We start from the raw sequence: 19,326 nt of genomic DNA on the forward strand, positions 1-19,326 counted from the left end.
CTGTCCGATTTTAATATTTGTCTCTCACACCAGATACTCATGACTGTAAAACAACATTTCCATATAATTGTATATTCAGTTTTTATATTTAGTTTGCTTTTCACCATATTGTATGTCCTTCCCTGCACTACATAATTCAAAATTAAATATTGTTTTTGGCCTATACATACTTGAGGGTAAGCTTATTTAGTCTCATACATTAAAGATGCACTGTTGACCTACAGAGTCCAAACTTTTTATCATTGTATTGTAGATAGGTGTACACTCCAAATACTAAGTACAAGTGTGGTGAGTGTAACAAGCAAATGTTTTTTAGTCAATGGTTCATATCAAGGTTGTTGATACTTAGAATCCACACTTGAACTTATGCTGGACCGGTAACCAACCAGTTCAAATAACTTTCATTTATGTCAAAACAATTTGACTTTTTGCCAAATTTCACATTTATGGCAATTAATAAACAGTAAGGAGGTACAAAGGACGTCGGTGCCCCCGGGCCCCATGTTTCATGTACAAAGCCATAACTCAGGCATATCTCAACCGATTTCATTCAAAGTTGGTACAAGGACATTGACCGATGTTATACTTATGCACATTGATTTGTTTGTGATACAATCCAATATGGCTGCCATGTGCCCATTTTATTACGATTTTTTCATGTCCTGAACTACAACTCAGACATGTAGCATGCGAATTTATTCAAAAGTATTTTTATCTCAGACCTAATGAAGAGGACTCTATCCTCTCTGAGGACCTGTAATCAAAGTACCCATTAACAAGTGGGGACTGTGTCATCAACGATGACTTGTTATCTTTGTTCTTGGGGCCGATGAACTAGGTTCACTACAATGTATATAAAGATAGTTTTCAACACATACTTCACTTAGACTATATGTTTTGCTATCAAATCACAATGCAACATTTGTTTTCACATATTGTAGATTCCGTGCAACTCTGTATCCATGTCCAGAGACACAGGCTGAACGTCGTGAAATGGCAATGGGTGTAATGACAAGAATTGAAGATCTTCAAACAGTGAGTTCTTACTTCCCTATGTATAAATACTACGCCACTTATTGTATTCTTCACTATGCACCATGGAAATTAGACTGCAACATGTTGGAATGTGTGCTTTACAGAATTTCTTAATATCTATGGTGAGTCAAAGTTTATAAATGGCATCTACACATTAGTTTTCACTCTAAGCCTGATGTAAATCTGTATCTGTATTAGGGTAAACTCAAATTGCTGTTTGTATTGTGATACAGGTGTTAGGTCAAACTCAGGATCACCGTCACAGAGTGTTGGCATCAGCAGCAAAGAATATCAAAGTATGGTTTATCAAGGTGTGCAAGATCAAAGCCATTTACCATACTTTGAATCTCTTTAATCTTGATGTTACTCAGAAGTGTTTAATCGCAGAATGTTGGTGCCCTGTTGCTGACTTGGACAGCATTCAACAAGCTTTGAGAAGGGGAACAGTGAGTATTCATCCCTCATAGCATGGTTCTCAACCATTGTCAAACAACATATCATAGTTCATATCTATCATAAAGTAGCTGCAATACAAAGGTTTTTGATATCAGGGTTCTCTGCTTTGAGTGCCAAAGTCTATTTTTGTCTCCTCTATAAAATAAACCCCAGTCAATTTTTCTCAGATTTTTGCAAAAAGTTTGAGAAAAAACTGTAGCTAATGAAATGTGAGGTCCAGTTGGTCCAAAATTATCAAAAAATTACAGAAAAATTCATGAAAATTGGTAAAATTTTGCACTAAAATTTTGGCGGGAGAAAATTATAGCTCAAAGGGTTAAGGGGTTGCAGCAACTCAACAGCAACGCTTTATTTGTTGTTGACAAACCTCTAGGTTTCAGAGGTTTACCCATCCTAAAATGACAGTGTAGATGAAATCTTACCCAAAATGAAATATAGAGCATCCACCTTTTGAAAGAATATATCTTACTATTTGCTAGTCTTCTTGCTAGCAAGGTCATGTCGGAAATTTCCATGATGCCATTATCATTTCATCATAAACCCTAGTAAAAGATGGCATGCCAATAAGTTTTGTTTAAGACTTATTTTTGGCTGATTTTCTCGAAGCAGCGGACCTCATTGTTGCCAGTTGTCACTCAAATGCTCTTGTGAATTTCCCATGAGTTTGAAGGGCTCTTACATCCCACATCATTATTTAACTACCTAAGTTTCAATCTACACTATCCTGAGTCTGCACGATAGAATTTCCTGAATATTGGGGTTCCAGAAAATAAAGGAAGCTGTTAACAGTTTTCTTGTGGTGTGTAACCAACTTTATGAAAGAAATTATATGTAGAATTTAAAATCACTCAGGTCAATTAGAATTTCTCTTCTGTTTTTCTTTTCACTGAAATAATAAATCGCAAACAAAGAGATGGATGAGAAAAGTTATGCAAATTAGCCTGAACTAAAAATACAATTGGGAACCCTTTTACTCTAAGCAACTAAAGCATTTTTGTATGACTGTCTCTATGAGAAATCTGATGTAATGACATAAACTTTAATGGCGAAGAGTATTAAATATACTTTGTATCCATATTCAAATAGGAAAGAAGTGGGTCAAGTGTACCATCCATCTTGAATCGTATGCAAACAAAAGAAGAACCACCAACTTACAATCGTACCAATAAGTTTACCAATGCCTTCCAAGCCATTGTAGATGCCTATGGTGTAGCATGCTATCGGGAAATCAATCCAGGTAACTCTTTTCGTAGCCAACATTTCAGATGACAATAAGCACAATATGGCTAGTTTTCAATAGAGTTTGAACTCACAACATACGGCATCCAGTTGCCTAGAGAGGCAACAGCAGAGGAGAGGCAACAGACAGAACAGCTTGGCCAAATCCCCATTCTCAAAAAAGAGTGGTTTAATAATGGGCTAAGTTGATTACATTTTTCTGACTACAACCGCTCAACACGTTGTGGATTTCATGAAGCACTCACGCTCGTACACTCACTAGGGTGGCTGTCAGTGAGTGTCAGTAGAAATGTAAAATCATGAATGTACAAAGTAAGAATTCCCCAGTGAAAAAGTAAATTTGAAAAGTCAACTAGTAAAATTGTTCCTGTTCTATGGAAGTATTGACAGAGGTCTTAGCTTCAAACTCACAAATCAAAGTTGACATTATATGTTGCGAGACATCTCCATGGAATAAGGCAAATGTACTGTTCCACATATTTCCGTTTGGTACATCACATCTCCTGTACTCAAAATTCTTTGTATTCTGTGTAATTTTATGTGATGTACCGGTAGTATAATATCAAAATACCTGTAAAGCTGTAATTTGACTAAGTTAAAAGCAGACTTCCATATGACATAGTAAAATTTAACCAAATTTGATAACTTCAGGTTGATGATGTGAACCTGGAGAAAAAAAATGATCTGAAGCCTTCTTTAACTTATTAAAGTATTTTCTTTTTTTAACTGCAGCACCATACACTATCATTACTTTCCCATTCTTGTTTGCTGTGATGTTTGGTGATACTGGACATGGTTTAATAATGGCACTATTTGCTTTATGGATCGTCATTTATGAGAAGAAGCTTGCAGCATCTGCTAAGGAGAGTGAGGTATGGAAAGACCAGATGTGAACTGAAAATGCTCACGTGTTTCATATATATTGCAGTTGAGAATAAATATAAACTTTTGCCACACGTTTGCAACTTCATCGAAAGTGTTTTGATCAACATCATGAACATGATTCACCAAAGATTAATTCTAAAGGTTATTAAGTATAGAAATATGTAATTAGCTGAAATAACAATACTAAGCTTCTTTGACTGCTCTCATTGTATCACCACTTTATATAGCAAGTGTAATTGCCTTTGGTCAAGTCCGTCAAGTTACATATGCCAAACTGAAAGCTCATCAGATATGCTTATTATAAATTAGTTGACATGAAAATGCAAAGTGACTTTCGGTATTGTTTTAACCTGGTATTAGTTAGTTACTAAAGACTGGGTAGGCATATTAAAAGTTAAATTTTAAGAACATTGCTAAATTCTTTAATGTTATTTTTCTGTGGTTTGACATTTTGATGAATTTCAAAGAAGAATGGAACAAGGCACTAGACCAAGGCATAAAGAGCAAATAATTTCTATAATCTTATACCAATGCGACACTAAAATTCATCATGTTTTGGTTTCCAGATTCTATCAGAATTTGAAAAAATAAAACAGGATAATCAGAATGACACATAAAATATTGATAGGCTAACAAAACAAGATTACTGTGTTTTCTTCTCCCAGATGTGGGGCACCATCTATGGCGGTCGCTATGTAATTCTCTTGATGGGTCTGTTTGCCATCTACTCTGGACTCATATACAATGACATCTATTCCAAATCTATTAATCTATTCGGATCCTCATTCATCGTCAGTCATGCTAATTACACGTAAGTGAAAAAACCTTTTAAATCTTTTGTATGTGAAGTATTTCACTTCACAGATGTAAGACAAGATCAAATTTATTACATTGTATTTGTTGACTATCATGACCAATTCTTGTAATGATTTGACAGTTCATAGATATTTACTGGCTACGAGGGTAACAGCATATGTTATGTACAGCATATGGACTGCTGAAACTATATGCACTCCAGCATTCATTGAATGTCATATTTCTCAGACATTTTCAAACACCTAGTCTCGTGAGAGTTTTGACATCAGCATGCATATAGGCAGTTTTGTGAGAATGATGAGTGACAATATCACAGGTTGCTGGTCTTGGCTAATTTCTTCCTGGTTCAGTGAAAATCGCTCATTTGAGAGGGATTTCAGCAATGCAATGTCAAGTGCAAAAATCCCAATAAGAATATGATCGCGATATCTCATTCATGATACTTTATAAATGGCTTGTATACTACTACAATATATGCTGCTGACTGTATTTAGGATTAAGGGCAGGATGTGCGTAGGAGCCAACCTACATAGAAGTAACTGGCAGCAAAATTAAAAGACTTCAAAAACACAATTTACTGTTAATTTATTGAATAGAATGGTTTCCGTGGTATCATTATGCATTCAAGTTCATTCAAAGCTGCTAATTGCTAACTGCTTTCCCGCCTGTCCCTCTATGGTTAGAGGTATATGGCAGATACCTCTATAGTTACCTCCTATTTGAAAATGACCTCTTTCTCTAAGCCACAGCATTTTAATTCAATCCTTGCATCTGTCAAGAAAATAAATCATAAAAATGGTCAAAAGGAAAAAAGTGTTATTTGTAAGTGTACATATACTGATGTATACTTAAAAAATGTAAGTTTTCTGAAGAAAAGGTTTACAAGAAAATGACTACTAAAGTTCTTGTGATTTTTTTTCCAGAAATTCGACAATACGAAACAATGAATTTTTACAGCTTGATCCTCAGACCACGTACACAGGCTCACCTTATCCATTTGGATTTGATCCAGTATGTATTCTTACAATTTAACCTTCATCAACTGCTGTTGTTCAAATTTCAACAAATAACATGTATGATTCAGTGGTTGATGTAACTGCAAAGTGATAACTCATTCAGTAGTTACTGCTGATTGTAGACAAAACTTTATCATTACTACATATATTAATCAATTACCTAATCTCAATTGCTATCTGCTACCCCGTAAAGTTTTCTATATCCTGTCTTTGCTGTATTGGCTGCTGTCTTTCCCATAGTTACCAGTACCTGTTGTCTATCCCATAATTACCAATACCAACTGTCTATTTCATAATTACCAATATCAACTGTCTATTTCATAGTTACCAGTTCCGTCTATTTCATGGTTACCAATACCAACTATTTCATAATTACCAATACCAACTGTCTATTTCATAATTACCTATACCAACTATTGCATAATTACCAATACCAACTATTTCATAATTATCAATACCAACTATTTCATAATTACCAATACCAACTGTCTATTTCATAATTACCAAAACCAACTGTCTATTTCATAATTACCAATAACAACTATTTCATAATTACCAATACCAACTGTCTATTACATAATTACCAATATCAACTGTCTATTTCATAGTTACCAGTTCCATCTATTTCATGGTTACCAATACCAACTATTTCATAATTACCAATACCAACTGTCTATTTCATAATTACCAATACCAACTGTCTATTCCATAATTACCAAAACCAACTATCTATTTCATAATTACCTATACCAACTATTGCATAATTACCAATACCAACTATTTCATAATTACCAATACCAACTGTCTATTTCATAGTTACCAATACCAACTGTCTCTCCCATAGTTACCAATACCTACTATCTATCCAAGAGTTACCAGTAGCTAGTGTCCCATAGTTACCAGTACCTACTGTGTATCCAATGCTTTTATTGTTAACCAAATTACAGTTCTTTAGTCATTCATAACTTCTTGTATCTGTGGCCGTATGCTTTTACAATGATTTTCATTATTTTGAGACATTATTTGGTGTGATGTAGTGTTATGTGCTCTTAAATTAAAAAGTAATTATGCTGCAACTTGTTCAAAGATGATTTTCATGATGATTTCCTCTGAAAACTTTTTTGATGATAGATTTGGCGTATATCTCTCAATGAACTGACATTTACCAACTCCTTCAAGATGAAGTTATCTGTTATATTTGGTGTTATGCAAATGATGTTTGGTGTCTTCCTCAGTTTACTCAACCATAGGTAAGTAATTTTAGTCATATACAGTATACAGCACTAAAAAGCAATTGTGAAAGATTTTTGTACAGGATGGAGACATTTTAAAATAATCATATTGCCCAATAACCCTTATCCTGCCAAGTTCATATGTCATCATCAGGTCAAGTTGGCTAAAACTAGTGAGACATAACAGGTCCCCTCCTAAATGTCACACTTATACTTGAATATTTAAAGACCCCAGAATAACTTAGGTACGGTAAATGTTATTTTTCAAGACCAAATCTGCTATAAGATACTATGTCAAGTAGATGAAGATGCATTCAGATTTGGTGCAATGCAGCTTTTTTACTGGTTCTACACATCATGGGGAAAGTAATACTGTTTGGCAGCATTATGATTATGGAATAAAGGCTTATTTATTCATAAGAAATGAAAGACAAAACACATTTAATTTTTCCCTAAGATTAATATATATTTTTCTGTGATTGATTCAGATAAGTCTCAGTGTTGTTATAAACATACCTTTGCAATATCATAACAGTTCTTACCGTGTTACTGCAATCGTAGTCCAGAAACTCACATGAGTTGTAAACCTGTTTTTAGCTCTCATTTGGTATATGTATATATACCAAAGGGAGCTTATATGTTAGTGAGTTGTCTGTCTGCCTGTATTGTGTATGTTCATCCATATGTGTGTGTCCTTTACAACGGTTGCCAATCATGACATCCCCTTGGCATTTGATGGACAGTGCATCAAAATCTGTTCAAACGCTCCTGACATTATGAATATTACAAGCTAAGGCCTTTAGAAGCTGTGAAATACATTTACTTTGCTCTGCCTCATCTAACCAAATATGTGCAAAACGCTATGTATTTTCATTCCCATGTGCAGGTACTTCAACAAACCGTTGAACATATTCTGCGAGTTCATTCCCCAAGTTTTGTTCCTGTTCTGTATGTTTGGATATTTGGTCATCATGATCTTCATTAAATGGTTCAAGTTTGACGCTGCAACTTCATCCAATGCTCCAAGCCTTCTTATTGTGATTATCAACATGTTTTTGTTAACACCAGTACCGGAAGCGCAGCTATTGTTTGCTGGACAGGTAACATGAAATGTTATATTTCTCCTTGCTATCCAGTGCTGCTAACTTTTGATGATAATTTCACCATTTTTATTTTGAATGTGAACCATAATTCCTTGTTTTTCTCCCCCAAGAATGTTGATCTACACAGTATCCAGCTCGTCAACTCAGCCCCTATGGTTGTAAAATGCATTGTTATTGTTGAAAACTGACTTCTGGTCCGGACCAGAATTCAAATGTAAACAATATTCATGCATTTTACACATATAGACGCTAAGTTGACAAGCTAAATAGTGGGTGTTTCAACATTCTTTGGGGAGTAGAATAAGAAGTTGCAATTGATTTATAAAATAAAAATAATGAAAAAACCATCGAAAGTTAGCAGCACTGGGGCTTTAATTAGAGTGTTAGTGTTAGCAAAAGTGCATCTTTTCTTTGCAAAGTGTAAATTTGTTAAATTTTTACCGGATTTTTCTGAGAGTACGCCCAGGGCCGTTAAACAGAAAATGGCTACATTGTCTGCTTCACACCTGTAGCTAAATAACGGCCCAGGGCCGTAATTCGGTAAAAATTTACCGCCAATTATTATCTAAAAAATCAAGGAGTTATCAAGATTAAGTTCGTTCGGGGTAGTTCGGGTGTTTCGGCCGTCCCTCGGCAGTTGACAGATCTTCAAACATGGCGTCACGTGTCCAAGCGTCGCGTCGGGAAGTTCGAGTCGTTCCACTGATTTTGATGTACACGATGTTAAAGAGGTCGAGGAACAGATAATTGAGGAAGGGAGCTTTTGTATCTGCAAAGGCGCGGAGACTGAGTTGATGATAGCGTGCGATTACAAAAAAAAATGCCATACATCGTACAGCAGCATTGTTAACACGCCGTTAACACGCCAAATCCAGTTCTTGGTTCTTGCCGTGTTTTATCATGTTGTACTGGCATTAATGATATTTAAGGTTAAATAAGAAAGCATAGCTTTTAACTGCTACGTCCATGACTTTAATGAATGGTCGCGATATAAAAACAACACGTACGATGCATTGAAACAAAGCGTCGCAGCGTCGCCTATGGCGTCGCTGGCGTCGCGACGCGTCATTAAACACCCGGGAAACGCTACAAGTTTAACCCACGCTCACGGCAGTGCTGCAGTCCGCTGCACCATACTCAGTACCACAGGCGTACGGAATGTTTCCTAGATCGTCGTCGGATGGAAATGACTGACACTGTACTGTGAGGCCGAAGGCCGAACCTCGTACTGTATAAGAATACTTATACAGTACGAGGAAATACTTATACAGTACGAGGTTCGGCCTTCGGCCTCACAGTACAGTGTCAGTCATTTCCCATCCGACGACGATCTAGGAAACATTCCGTACGCCTGTGCTCAGTACATGATTGAAAAGTTCGTGATCAGAACTTTCATTCTAACAAGGAAAGGTTCCTGCGATCGAATGTAAAGTATATAAAAAACGACGTTAAAATTACCAAGATTTTGAGAATGAAAAACTTAAATTCCTTGTAACTTCACTTTTCGTGGACGGAACGTGTCGGTTCTCACACTATCATGACGCACTTGACCCGAGCTACGCAAATACAGTCTTTGCGCATGCGTTATGACACTGTGGAGAAACTGAGTCGCATGAGCAAACCCAGGTTAATTTCACTCGGTTCGGTTGCGAAGGTACCGTCGGCAACGCAGATGGCGGGAAAGGGGTGTTAAACAATGGTGCACAATAGTAATAAACGTAATTATCTCAGTTGTGACTCCTTCTCTACTACCTCCATGGTTTGTCGAACGCATTCAAATTTAAGCGAAGAAAATCATCGATCAGATTTTGACGTGTGCACGTGTTCTGAGGTTGACCTAGTTTGTAAGTGTGACAAGTTAATCAAAGTAGTCGAACGTGTGAAAATAGATACAGTGTTTCACATTCGTTGCACGCAAAGAGGTCAATAATCGTAAACAATTGTGGATCGTACCATTTCTACTAGGGATTACTACTACTGTTACGTTTGTGAATGCAACAAATTTACGCGAAAAAAATCATCAGATTTTTGTATCAAAGCGAAAAAAACCTGAAAAGTAATGATGTACATTAAATAAAAAAATAATGAAACAGAGTTATTTTTTATGATAGTCATTTTATTTATTTCATGATCCCCATCGTGCAGAATGAAAATTCCTGGCTCCTGCTTCATCTGTCAATCATTGTCGGCATTGTGTGGCAAACTCTATAACGTTGACTTTGCGTTCTTCTGGATCATTCCACCTGCATTTTAGTTGCGTAAATAGGAGGATACGGACATATATCGCCGAAGTAATTATCTTAGAAGTGTAACTTATTTTATTTTGTACGCTATATAAAACTTTTTGACCTTTGCGTAGGTAATTTTTACAAGGGGAGTCAAGTTGAAATGCCGTAGACAAAGGTTGAGATGAAATTTAAAATTCTTAATAATGGCCCACCCCCCAAATAACCGCCCATGGGCGGTTTTTCGAGTGGGCGTACTCTCAGAAAAATCCGGTAATTTGCCAACATTGTTGTTTGATACATGTTCCTAGTTAACATGATATTCTGACTTTCCGATAACTTTCACTGAATACAGTAATCGTTGACAAACACAAGTGATATTACATGTACTCATACCAGGCCATCTTTTGAATGTTATTTCTCATCAGTCACCCATAAATGACTTAATAGTGGTGGGTTTTTTTCCATATCAGAATCAACTGCAGGTGTTTCTGGTATTAGTAGTTGTCCTCTGTGTACCATGGATGTTGTTTATCAAACCAATCTATCTCTACGTGCAAAACAACAAACGTCTGAAGCTGGTAAGTTTCTAATGATATTCTTTAATTTATGCACCACATACTGTGACTTTTGATCATTTTTTCCCCATTTTTGCTTTTCATGTCAGCTGTAGTGTCTTGTTCTTACTTCCCAGAGCATGTTGAGATACACATTATTCAGCTTGTCAGCAGAGTTTGTACATGTGTAGACTGCGTTTTTATTGTTTATAAATCAATTCTGGTCCAGACCATAATTCAAATGAAAACAGCAACAGTGCATTTTACACTCATAGATGCTGTGTTGACAAACTAAATAGTTTTAATTTCATTATGCTTTGGAAAGTGAAACAAGAATTTGCAATTGACATATAAAACAAAAAAGTGAAACAAATCAGCAAAAGTTTTAGCTACGGCCCTCAAAGCAAATATTTCATTGGTCTTAGATTTAGTCCATATTCAAACTAAATTTGCATCAATGATAACATTGAACATAAAGGAAGAGATTTCAGTGATGGCCTTGAGTACACTTGGCAATTAGACAGGTTTGTGATCACCAGATGTAGACTGTTGGATATGTGCATTACTTAGGAATAAAGGTGATATATTGGGATATGCCAACAGGTTTTGCTGAGAGGTAGAGATGACATTGATGAGGTGAAAGTGATGTAAACTTTACAATATTTTAATCATAACATCAGTATTGTTTGTTATTTTAGAGTCATAAGGAATTTGTGTGGTTGAAATTATATAGAGATACTGAAATAGCAATAACAAACGTTTTGCCAACTCTCAGATACTGAGATGATATTTGATACAAACTTTGGAAGACTGCAAAGTTGATTTTTGTGATAGAGATTGAAATTCTAACAATATTTGCCACACTCTGTGTGTGTCCTAAATACTGACCACATAGGGACTGCAATTTGGAAATGTTCGCATGATAGTCAATGGCGGGAATGGTGAGGATATGGCAGAAGTTCTTCAAAATGATTCCTTAGCTACGACTGATACTGATTCTCAAACTGAAGAGGACAAGCCAAAGGTAAAACTCCAGTCAGCAGAAAGGCTACCTCTGTCCTCACAGTGTGCATGCTATCCAAATCCCATCTTTTCCTTGTGTGTAGATTTTCTTTCTTGTTATTGTGAATTTGGTTGTCCTTGTTTTAATGCCAGGGTCAACACCAACCATTTGAGAATGAGGTTGAAACCGAAGAAAATGGCCAGACTATAGTTTCTCCCTCTGCTGAACCAGAGGAAAAGAAGGTAAAGATTTCACTGAACAACACTGCAACAAGAACACCAATGGAACTGTTCAGTTATTAATACATAACACTTTTGTAAGATGGCCATGGTTGAGGAAATTTTTCACTTTGTAACCTTTCCAGATAAAGTTCTCTAATCAACTGCATGTGTAGTTTTTGTTTCTCACGTGGATTACCTTTCCATTCTCCTTGTTTTCTTGCATTATTAACACATGAAAATAATATTGAAGTTCATTTTGTTGCTTTTGATTTCTCTTGTCCAATTTTATTGTCACAACCCCAGATTACCATCTTGTCATTGAAAATATCAACCTGATACCCTTTGTATCATATTAACATGTTATTTCAGTAATTTGCCTGTTAACAATTTTGGAAACTTAACGGTAACTTGCGCTTTGCACATGCAAATGATGCTTACCACGTGACTATCGATAAACAAATGACAACATGAAGTTTGGACTAGGTGTGTTACAATACGTTTTGTCTTTTTTTTGCAGTTTGACTTTGGTGATGTTTTCATTCTTCAAGCTATTCACACTATTGAGTATTGTCTTGGTTGCATCTCCAACACTGCATCATATCTACGTCTATGGGCTCTCAGTCTTGCCCATGCAGGTAAATCACCATTGATTGTCAATGTGTTTCCATGTAAATTGTCGTAGACAAGGTGTAGCCATGATTGTCAAAATGTTTCCAGCCGGAACGTGGTGTCACGTGACCTGATTCTATAAACATGGTCACATGACGAAAATTTGAATTGACACCATTCAACCCATTTCTGCTTCCAATTTTCTTTGCTCGATTTATGAATCAAAAATGGTTGTTCAAAGTTCAAATTTCATGCAAGTTTTTTCCAACAAACTTGTTTTTATGGTGAAAGATGTAATTAGACTATACATGTTTTCTCCACTCGTTTACGAGAGCTTATTTTCAAAGGTCAGTGTCAGAATATTCAAGGTCAACGTGTTATTCAGCAAAAAAATGCTAAATTTGCAATGAGGCATCTTTTGCTTCTAGCTGAGTTGCTGCATTATATATTATTGTCGTATGCAGATAAGAATGGACAGTGAAATTGATCTAAATGTTATCACACTTGTGTAATTGGTTTGCAAAGTTGTTTCGAAATTTACTACAGGATATGTAATTTTACCTGAGTTGCGGCACACAACAGACAGATGATAGTGTTGTCTCACAGTAGGCTTCTGCTGTAATTGTTGATATAAAGCAGTAAAGTAGACACTGAATAGTGTCTGTGTGTGTAGGGTAAAGATTTCCTGACTTTCTATCCCCGTACATTTCGACAACTTTCTCACTTACTACTTCGGGCATATGTACACCTCTTTTCTTGCGGATCATGATTTTTTTGCCAAAGAACTTCATACAATGCAAAGGCAACAAGAGTCTAATGACAACTAGACTCTTGACTTGGCTGTGATACGCTGTAACTCAGAGCGGCGGTATATAAGGAATGTAATATGAGTCTGTGTATGTGAAGTGCACTTCAAAGTGTACTCCCTGGTGTGTGTTTATTATGGGTCCATAAAAGCTCTCTGATTTTCACCGCAGTCATAACAAGTCAGTGCAACTTCTGAGGCAAGTTTTGGAACAACTTTACAAACCAATTACACAAGTGTGATAACATTTAGATCAATTTCACTGTCCATTCTTATCTGCACATCAGTGTAAACTACACACAAAATACAATTTCATGTGTCTCTCTCTCGTAATATGGAAATGCGCTCTTTAAAAATCGACATGACACCGCATTTCTGAATCATTGTAAAGGGTAAACGCCCTTTGTGTTACACACTGAGGGGAAATTTAGGGACTGTCAGTGGCGGCGGACCATGCACATATTTTGATTAAAATCTCTTAACGCCCAGGAGGCACTTGCTACTTGCTTTTGGAGCTGGCAAAGTGATCGCATACAGAACTTGGTATGACCAAGTCACTGAACAAATTGTGGAATAAAATGAGACAAATGAATTACAGTGAAGCAATCAGCAATTTATGTAACCAACTTCCTAGTCTGATGATGACTCCTGGGATGGCGCTGTTGAAAATGTGAAAGATCCTACCAAATTTCCAATTACAACACATACAGTCAGTGAATCGCCTTGAAAAAGCGCAACAGTCAAAATTGCTCATAAACACACCATGCTGCCTCTGCTGAAATGAAATGCCAGGTGATTCAGACAAGTTCCTCTAACCTGTTGTCCAAATCATGCTTTAGGTCGCGCGTGTATCATATTTTTTGAGAAGCTGCATGGCACGTCCACGGTCACTTGCATTTCTCAGTTTTCTGTATATGACATACGTGAGCAGATATACCTCCATGTGTGCTCGGGTTCGCCTCGTACGGAAATACAAGCGACTGTGGGTAGGTCTCCATGATATGGCTGCCAGTTACTTTTGGCATGAGGCATTTCTAAATTATGGTTTAATGTCTTCCTTAAGAAACAAGGAAACCATAAATCCCCAAATGTTTTTGACATTTGTTTGTAATATGGAAATGCGCTCTTTCAGAATATGGCTATTTTTTTGTAAACAAATGTGAAACCCTGTGTCAGTGGCCGGGGCACGATCAAAGATTTTATTGTTTCAAATGGCACGTAACCCCAATTTTACTGGTAAAAATACAAACTTGATGTGTCTATATAATTTTATGCGGTATGGGTTCATCAAAACAGGTCTAATTAATTAGTAAAATGCTATTGTAAACAAACATGGATTTTTCCCGCCATCTGCGATACCCAGGGTCAATGTCTGAGGGTGCTGTGCAAAGCAAGCTACGTATGTTTGTAGAACACCGCTTTTAACGGTAGAATCGGTCACGTGCGTTCTGGCTGTTTCCATGTAATTGTTCTTGACAAGATGTAGCCATCATTCTCTTGATAACAAATGTTTTCATCATATGAGTTTTGCTAGCCAAGTATACTTGTACATTGTATGCTAATCAAAGTTGTTTCAGGAAATCGTAGAAATTTCATCACTTAAAAAAACGAATTAAGCCAGGCAACATAGCCAGGCAATACAGCCAGTCAACATAACCTAATGTAAACTTTACATGATTACATAGTTTCAATGGGCTGTTTGTTAGTTGCTGTCTATTATTCTTAAGGTGGAGCTGCATGTTGCCAACACAGTTTTTTTCAAAGCAATATTTCTCATCAAAGATGACAAGGAAACCCCCTCATACTATATATTTTCAAAAAGCAGAGACTGTAAAGTTTAATATGGTAGCAGTTTACTCAAAGGATGAAGTGGGTATATATGTGGGGCAAAAAACAGCAATTTTGGTAAAAATTAAATTAAGTCAAAATCTTGACACAATTTTCTGAAATGTAATATTTCACGTGAAAGAAGAATATATGTAGAAACAAACAACTATTTTATTTGGCATTATCTCCTCATTCTAAAATGGCATGGTAGAAAGAATGAAACTCAAAAAGGGATGAAAATCATGATTAACAAAATTAAAATGCTTCTTATTCCAAATGTAAGAACTTTAATGCCAAACAAAATAGTGCTTTTTAGTATGGCATAATATACATAATGTGAAAATTTCAGAAAATTTGACCCAGCCAGGGTGGAATTAAATTCTTTGGAAATCTTGAAATTGGGAGAGAAGAGAAGCCAGGAAATGGGGTGATTTGCATACATTTGCATAAATTAACACTTTATCACGCAACTTTCGACTGCTTGACAAGCTAAAAGGTAAACCCAACCAATACTTTAATTTGGGGTTATCAAATTAATTAAAATTGAATGAATATTTGCAAAACCGTGATTTTTGAGCAAAATACGCTTTGTTTGGTTCAGCGCCCCTCTTAAAACAAAACTTGCCACAAAAGAATCAAGTGGTGAGGCAGAATTATGAAAAGTTACTTTTTATGTACTCTTGCATTGCTTTTGATAGATTGCGTTTCATGGTTGTAGATTTTTGAAATCCATTTTCCTTTTCTGTTTCAAGAATTATCCTTGGTATTGTGGGAGATGGTGATGCGCATTGGATTGTCAGTTGAAGGCTATTTAGGAAGCGTTGTTCTATTTGGAGTATTTGCATTCTGGGCAGTGTTGACAATTGCTATTCTACTGATTATGGAAGGTTTGTCTGCTTTCCTTCATGCTCTACGTCTTCACTGGTAAGTCACTTATCCCAAGTTGACCCTTTGAGTACTGTAATTTTTCCCACCAAAATTTTAGTGCAAAATTTTAACAATTTTTATGAATTTTTCTGTAATTTTCTTTATTATTTTGAACCAAATGGACATCAAATTTCATTTGCTACAGGTTTTCATCAAAATTTTGGCAAAAATCTGAAAAAAATGACCGTGGTACATTTTATAAAGGCAACAAAAGTTGAGTTTGGCGCTCAAAGGGTTAAATGATGTAAAGTGTGTTTATCCACTGCATTCAATGCCTTGAATGGCATCATTACTTGATTCTAATATCCTGCAGCTCAACTGTTAGATTAGATATTCACATGTTATTGCTGGTATATGTAACCCTTTCAGGCCTAAACCCCTATATTAAGGGGTAGCTCTGGTAAGTTACCAGAATTTCAGTCCTGAAAGGGTTTAGCAATAAACCACCAAATCCAACAGGTAACCACCAGATTTTGACCAGTTGATGACACATATGCTTGCACAATAGCAAAAACATTAACTGGTCATAACCAAGTTAGATAGCTATTGCTGAGGTTGTTTTCTGTTGTTGTAACAGTATTTTTAAATTCTGATGTAAAACTTTACTAGAGGGATTTTCCTCTGACTAAGAACTTGCACTTCTAACTCAGCTATATTGGTAAAATTGCACATATTTTCATGTGCCAGCCAATCAGATCACAGCATTTTCACTATTAATGTACTGACGTGGTATTTCAGAATCAAAGCATTGGGGTGAAGAAAAGAGTAGGCTTGTAATTTCAAAATTTTCCAAAGAGTTCAAGTAAACTTCATTCATCCTTTTGGAAATGTAAATTACAGTTTTGTTATTTCTTATGTCATCATAATACCCTAGTAACAAATTTCCAATGGAGAATGTAGACCTTGTCTTGTTGCCATGTTTGTTTTTGAGATATACTAATTAGATTCAATATATCTTTATTACAGGGTGGAATTTCAGAATAAATTTTATGTTGGCGATGGACACTTGTTTGCTCCATTCTCCTTTGAAATCATCATGGAATCCAAGGAAGAATAATCATAGAATCCAAGGAAGAGTAATCAATGCCATACGTCATTCTGTCAATGCCCTGTCTGACATTTAAAATTATGGACACTATTAATCTGAAAATATCGTATATGTGTTTTTGGTTAAGGTGTAGAACAAAATTAAACTCTGTATCTCACTGGTCTTTGTTGTTTTGTATATGTAATTGATTGTTTGGATTTTTAAATTCTTCAATGAATGTGTAATTATCTTATTTATCATAATTCAACATGCTTATGCCTCTCTGTTTCCAGTGAAGTTGTGCAAAAAGAAAATACCATTTGTCACATAACCTAGAGAGTGTAAGGTGTTACTCAGGATAGGTATGTGTTGAAATTTGATATTGGGTTGCTGATTCACAAGAGACTGTAATGTTGTCCCTCCCCTTAGCAATCTCATATTTTGCAAAATTCTCCCATGCTGCATATGTTGTTTCAGTGTTTGTAATTTCAGTGCTACTTTTAAATAAATTACACAACATGTGGGTATAGCACACATGAGGGTCTCGTGTTGAACAAACTCTGGTTTGTGTATAATCTGAAAATACAGTATTGTTTCACAGAGAATAGTTTTCACACAGCATTGCAAAGTAATATTCGTATTGTTAATGCTGAACATCAACATTGTAAACAAATAAAACATCAACATTGTAAACAAACTAAAATATCAACATTGTAAAAAAATGAAACAGTGACATCGTAAACAAATGTGGAGATACCATGACAAGACTGGCTGTGTTATTGAATCAAGATAGCATTCCACAGTTGAAAACATTATTGTATATTATGAGGTCTGATCTTGAAGTATAAAGAAGTAAAAATTACACAATACCAAAAATATGTTCTGAAGTTAAACTGAATCAACATCATTGCAATTGTAATTTCAAGTTATTCTAAATAATTCAACACATAATCAACTTCTGATGTGTGCATGGAGCGTGTTGTGCATGATAAACAAACTGTCAATGTGTTTGATATGGACTGTATCATACGTTAAGATCTGACTTTATAGAGAAAATCATCTTGGTTCAGGAGTTTGAAGAGATTTCTTATAAATAGTGTTTGCATGGATAGATAAATGAACATCTTGTAATCTTTATCTGTAAAGCTATTCAAAGTATGCTAATTTCCCATGTATTATAAATGCTATTAGTATTACCCAGCTAGTCAATTTTATCTCATGGAGTTTGTGAACTTAGTACTTGTATTTTGTGATTCATTTACATTTAATTTAATCTAAAGGATTAATTACAAGTGTGCAATATTTCTTCATCAAGTGTTTAATTAAACAGCTGTGTAGACACTCACATAATGAGATATATGTATGTCTAATAAGATACAAATATATGTGAAATTTATTTGTGAATACTCATGTAAGAATAATTAATTGTGAATACAAAGTTGAAATTCAACATCCCAAGTACATTACAATAGTATGGAGGACCTGAACAGAACATACAGGATATGAGTGGAAAGAGAATATGGATTCAACTCTGTTGTAAATTTGACTTGATGCCCACCAACGGGAGATCTAATTCTTTGGCAAGTATGGTACAAGGGAAAACATCACGAACATGAACGTACATCCGTCGTGTTGCTGTTTTGCGTGAAATGACATCACATTATAATCTCACAATGTTTTTTACAGTATTTGCCATGATGGTATGTATGGGTATATAAATATACAAAATGAAGTAACCGGCAGCAACTTACACGGTTCATTCTTATGAGAAGCCTTTTGAGAAATACTATATTAGATCATCAGTACTGCATTTTATGGATCAGTCTTAGGAAATGGAAATGTTGAGTGAGGTCAACATAATCTTCTAATGATAAACGTTTTTCTGTGCTGGGTGACCTATCATCTACAATCAAACCGAGATCTTCAGATTCATTCTAAAGATAGGTTTTATTATAATTTTCAGATGAATCTGTTAACTTGTACACAAACTTAATACATCTTTTGTGTGGATTTGAAATGCATGTAATAAAGGATGTAACTTCAAATTTTCTTTCTACCCAAGTGTTTATGTCATTTTTCAATGCATTAAGAATTTTGATATTTCCAACTCTCAAGTGCCTATTGGTAGGTATAAAGTAGTGCTTTATACATGAATCAGACCATCCAATTCTGCAATAGAAGTGCAATGTGTGTCAAACCTATCTGCCCGTCCATCATCACTCACTGGCAGACAGTGCCAGTATCATAAATATTATGTATGTGTTGTAACCACCAGGGATAAGTAATTCTCTGCCCTCTTTTTACCAATATTGTGTGCAAGTAGGGTTACAACATAATACAGAT

General features: G+C 35.6%; 1 protein-coding gene across 6 annotated transcripts in view; it reads left to right on the plus strand.

Moving 5' to 3' along the window:
• Window positions 1–19,039, plus strand: part of LOC139117745 (V-type proton ATPase 116 kDa subunit a 1-like) — a 37,118-nt gene extending 18,079 nt beyond the window's left edge. For 3 of the 6 annotated variants that reach the window (XM_070680996.1, XM_070680997.1, XM_070680998.1), the window contains exons 9-21: window positions 942–1,035; window positions 1,269–1,481; window positions 2,578–2,728; window positions 3,463–3,602; window positions 4,281–4,426; window positions 5,355–5,442; window positions 6,579–6,697; window positions 7,566–7,779; window positions 10,481–10,588; window positions 11,460–11,588; window positions 12,306–12,423; window positions 15,782–15,953; window positions 16,923–19,039. In XM_070680996.1, the coding sequence (XP_070537097.1) occupies window positions 942–1,035; window positions 1,269–1,481; window positions 2,578–2,728; window positions 3,463–3,602; window positions 4,281–4,426; window positions 5,355–5,442; window positions 6,579–6,697; window positions 7,566–7,779; window positions 10,481–10,588; window positions 11,460–11,588; window positions 12,306–12,423; window positions 15,782–15,953; window positions 16,923–17,013 (1,783 nt within the window). In that variant the 3' untranslated portion in view covers window positions 17,014–19,039. Of the gene's footprint in view, window positions 1–941; window positions 1,036–1,268; window positions 1,482–2,577; window positions 2,729–3,462; window positions 3,603–4,280; window positions 4,427–5,354; window positions 5,443–6,578; window positions 6,698–7,565; window positions 7,780–10,480; window positions 10,589–11,459; window positions 11,589–11,719; window positions 11,810–12,305; window positions 12,424–15,781; window positions 15,954–16,922 lie in introns of all 6 variants that reach the window. The other 3 variants (XM_070680999.1, XM_070681000.1, XM_070681001.1) reach the window with 1 other exon arrangement.
• Window positions 19,040–19,326: the final 287 nt, after the last annotated feature.

Source organism: Ptychodera flava, chromosome 18, assembly GCF_041260155.1.
Source record: "Ptychodera flava strain L36383 chromosome 18, AS_Pfla_20210202, whole genome shotgun sequence".
Classification (NCBI taxonomy): domain Eukaryota; kingdom Metazoa; phylum Hemichordata; class Enteropneusta; family Ptychoderidae; genus Ptychodera; species Ptychodera flava.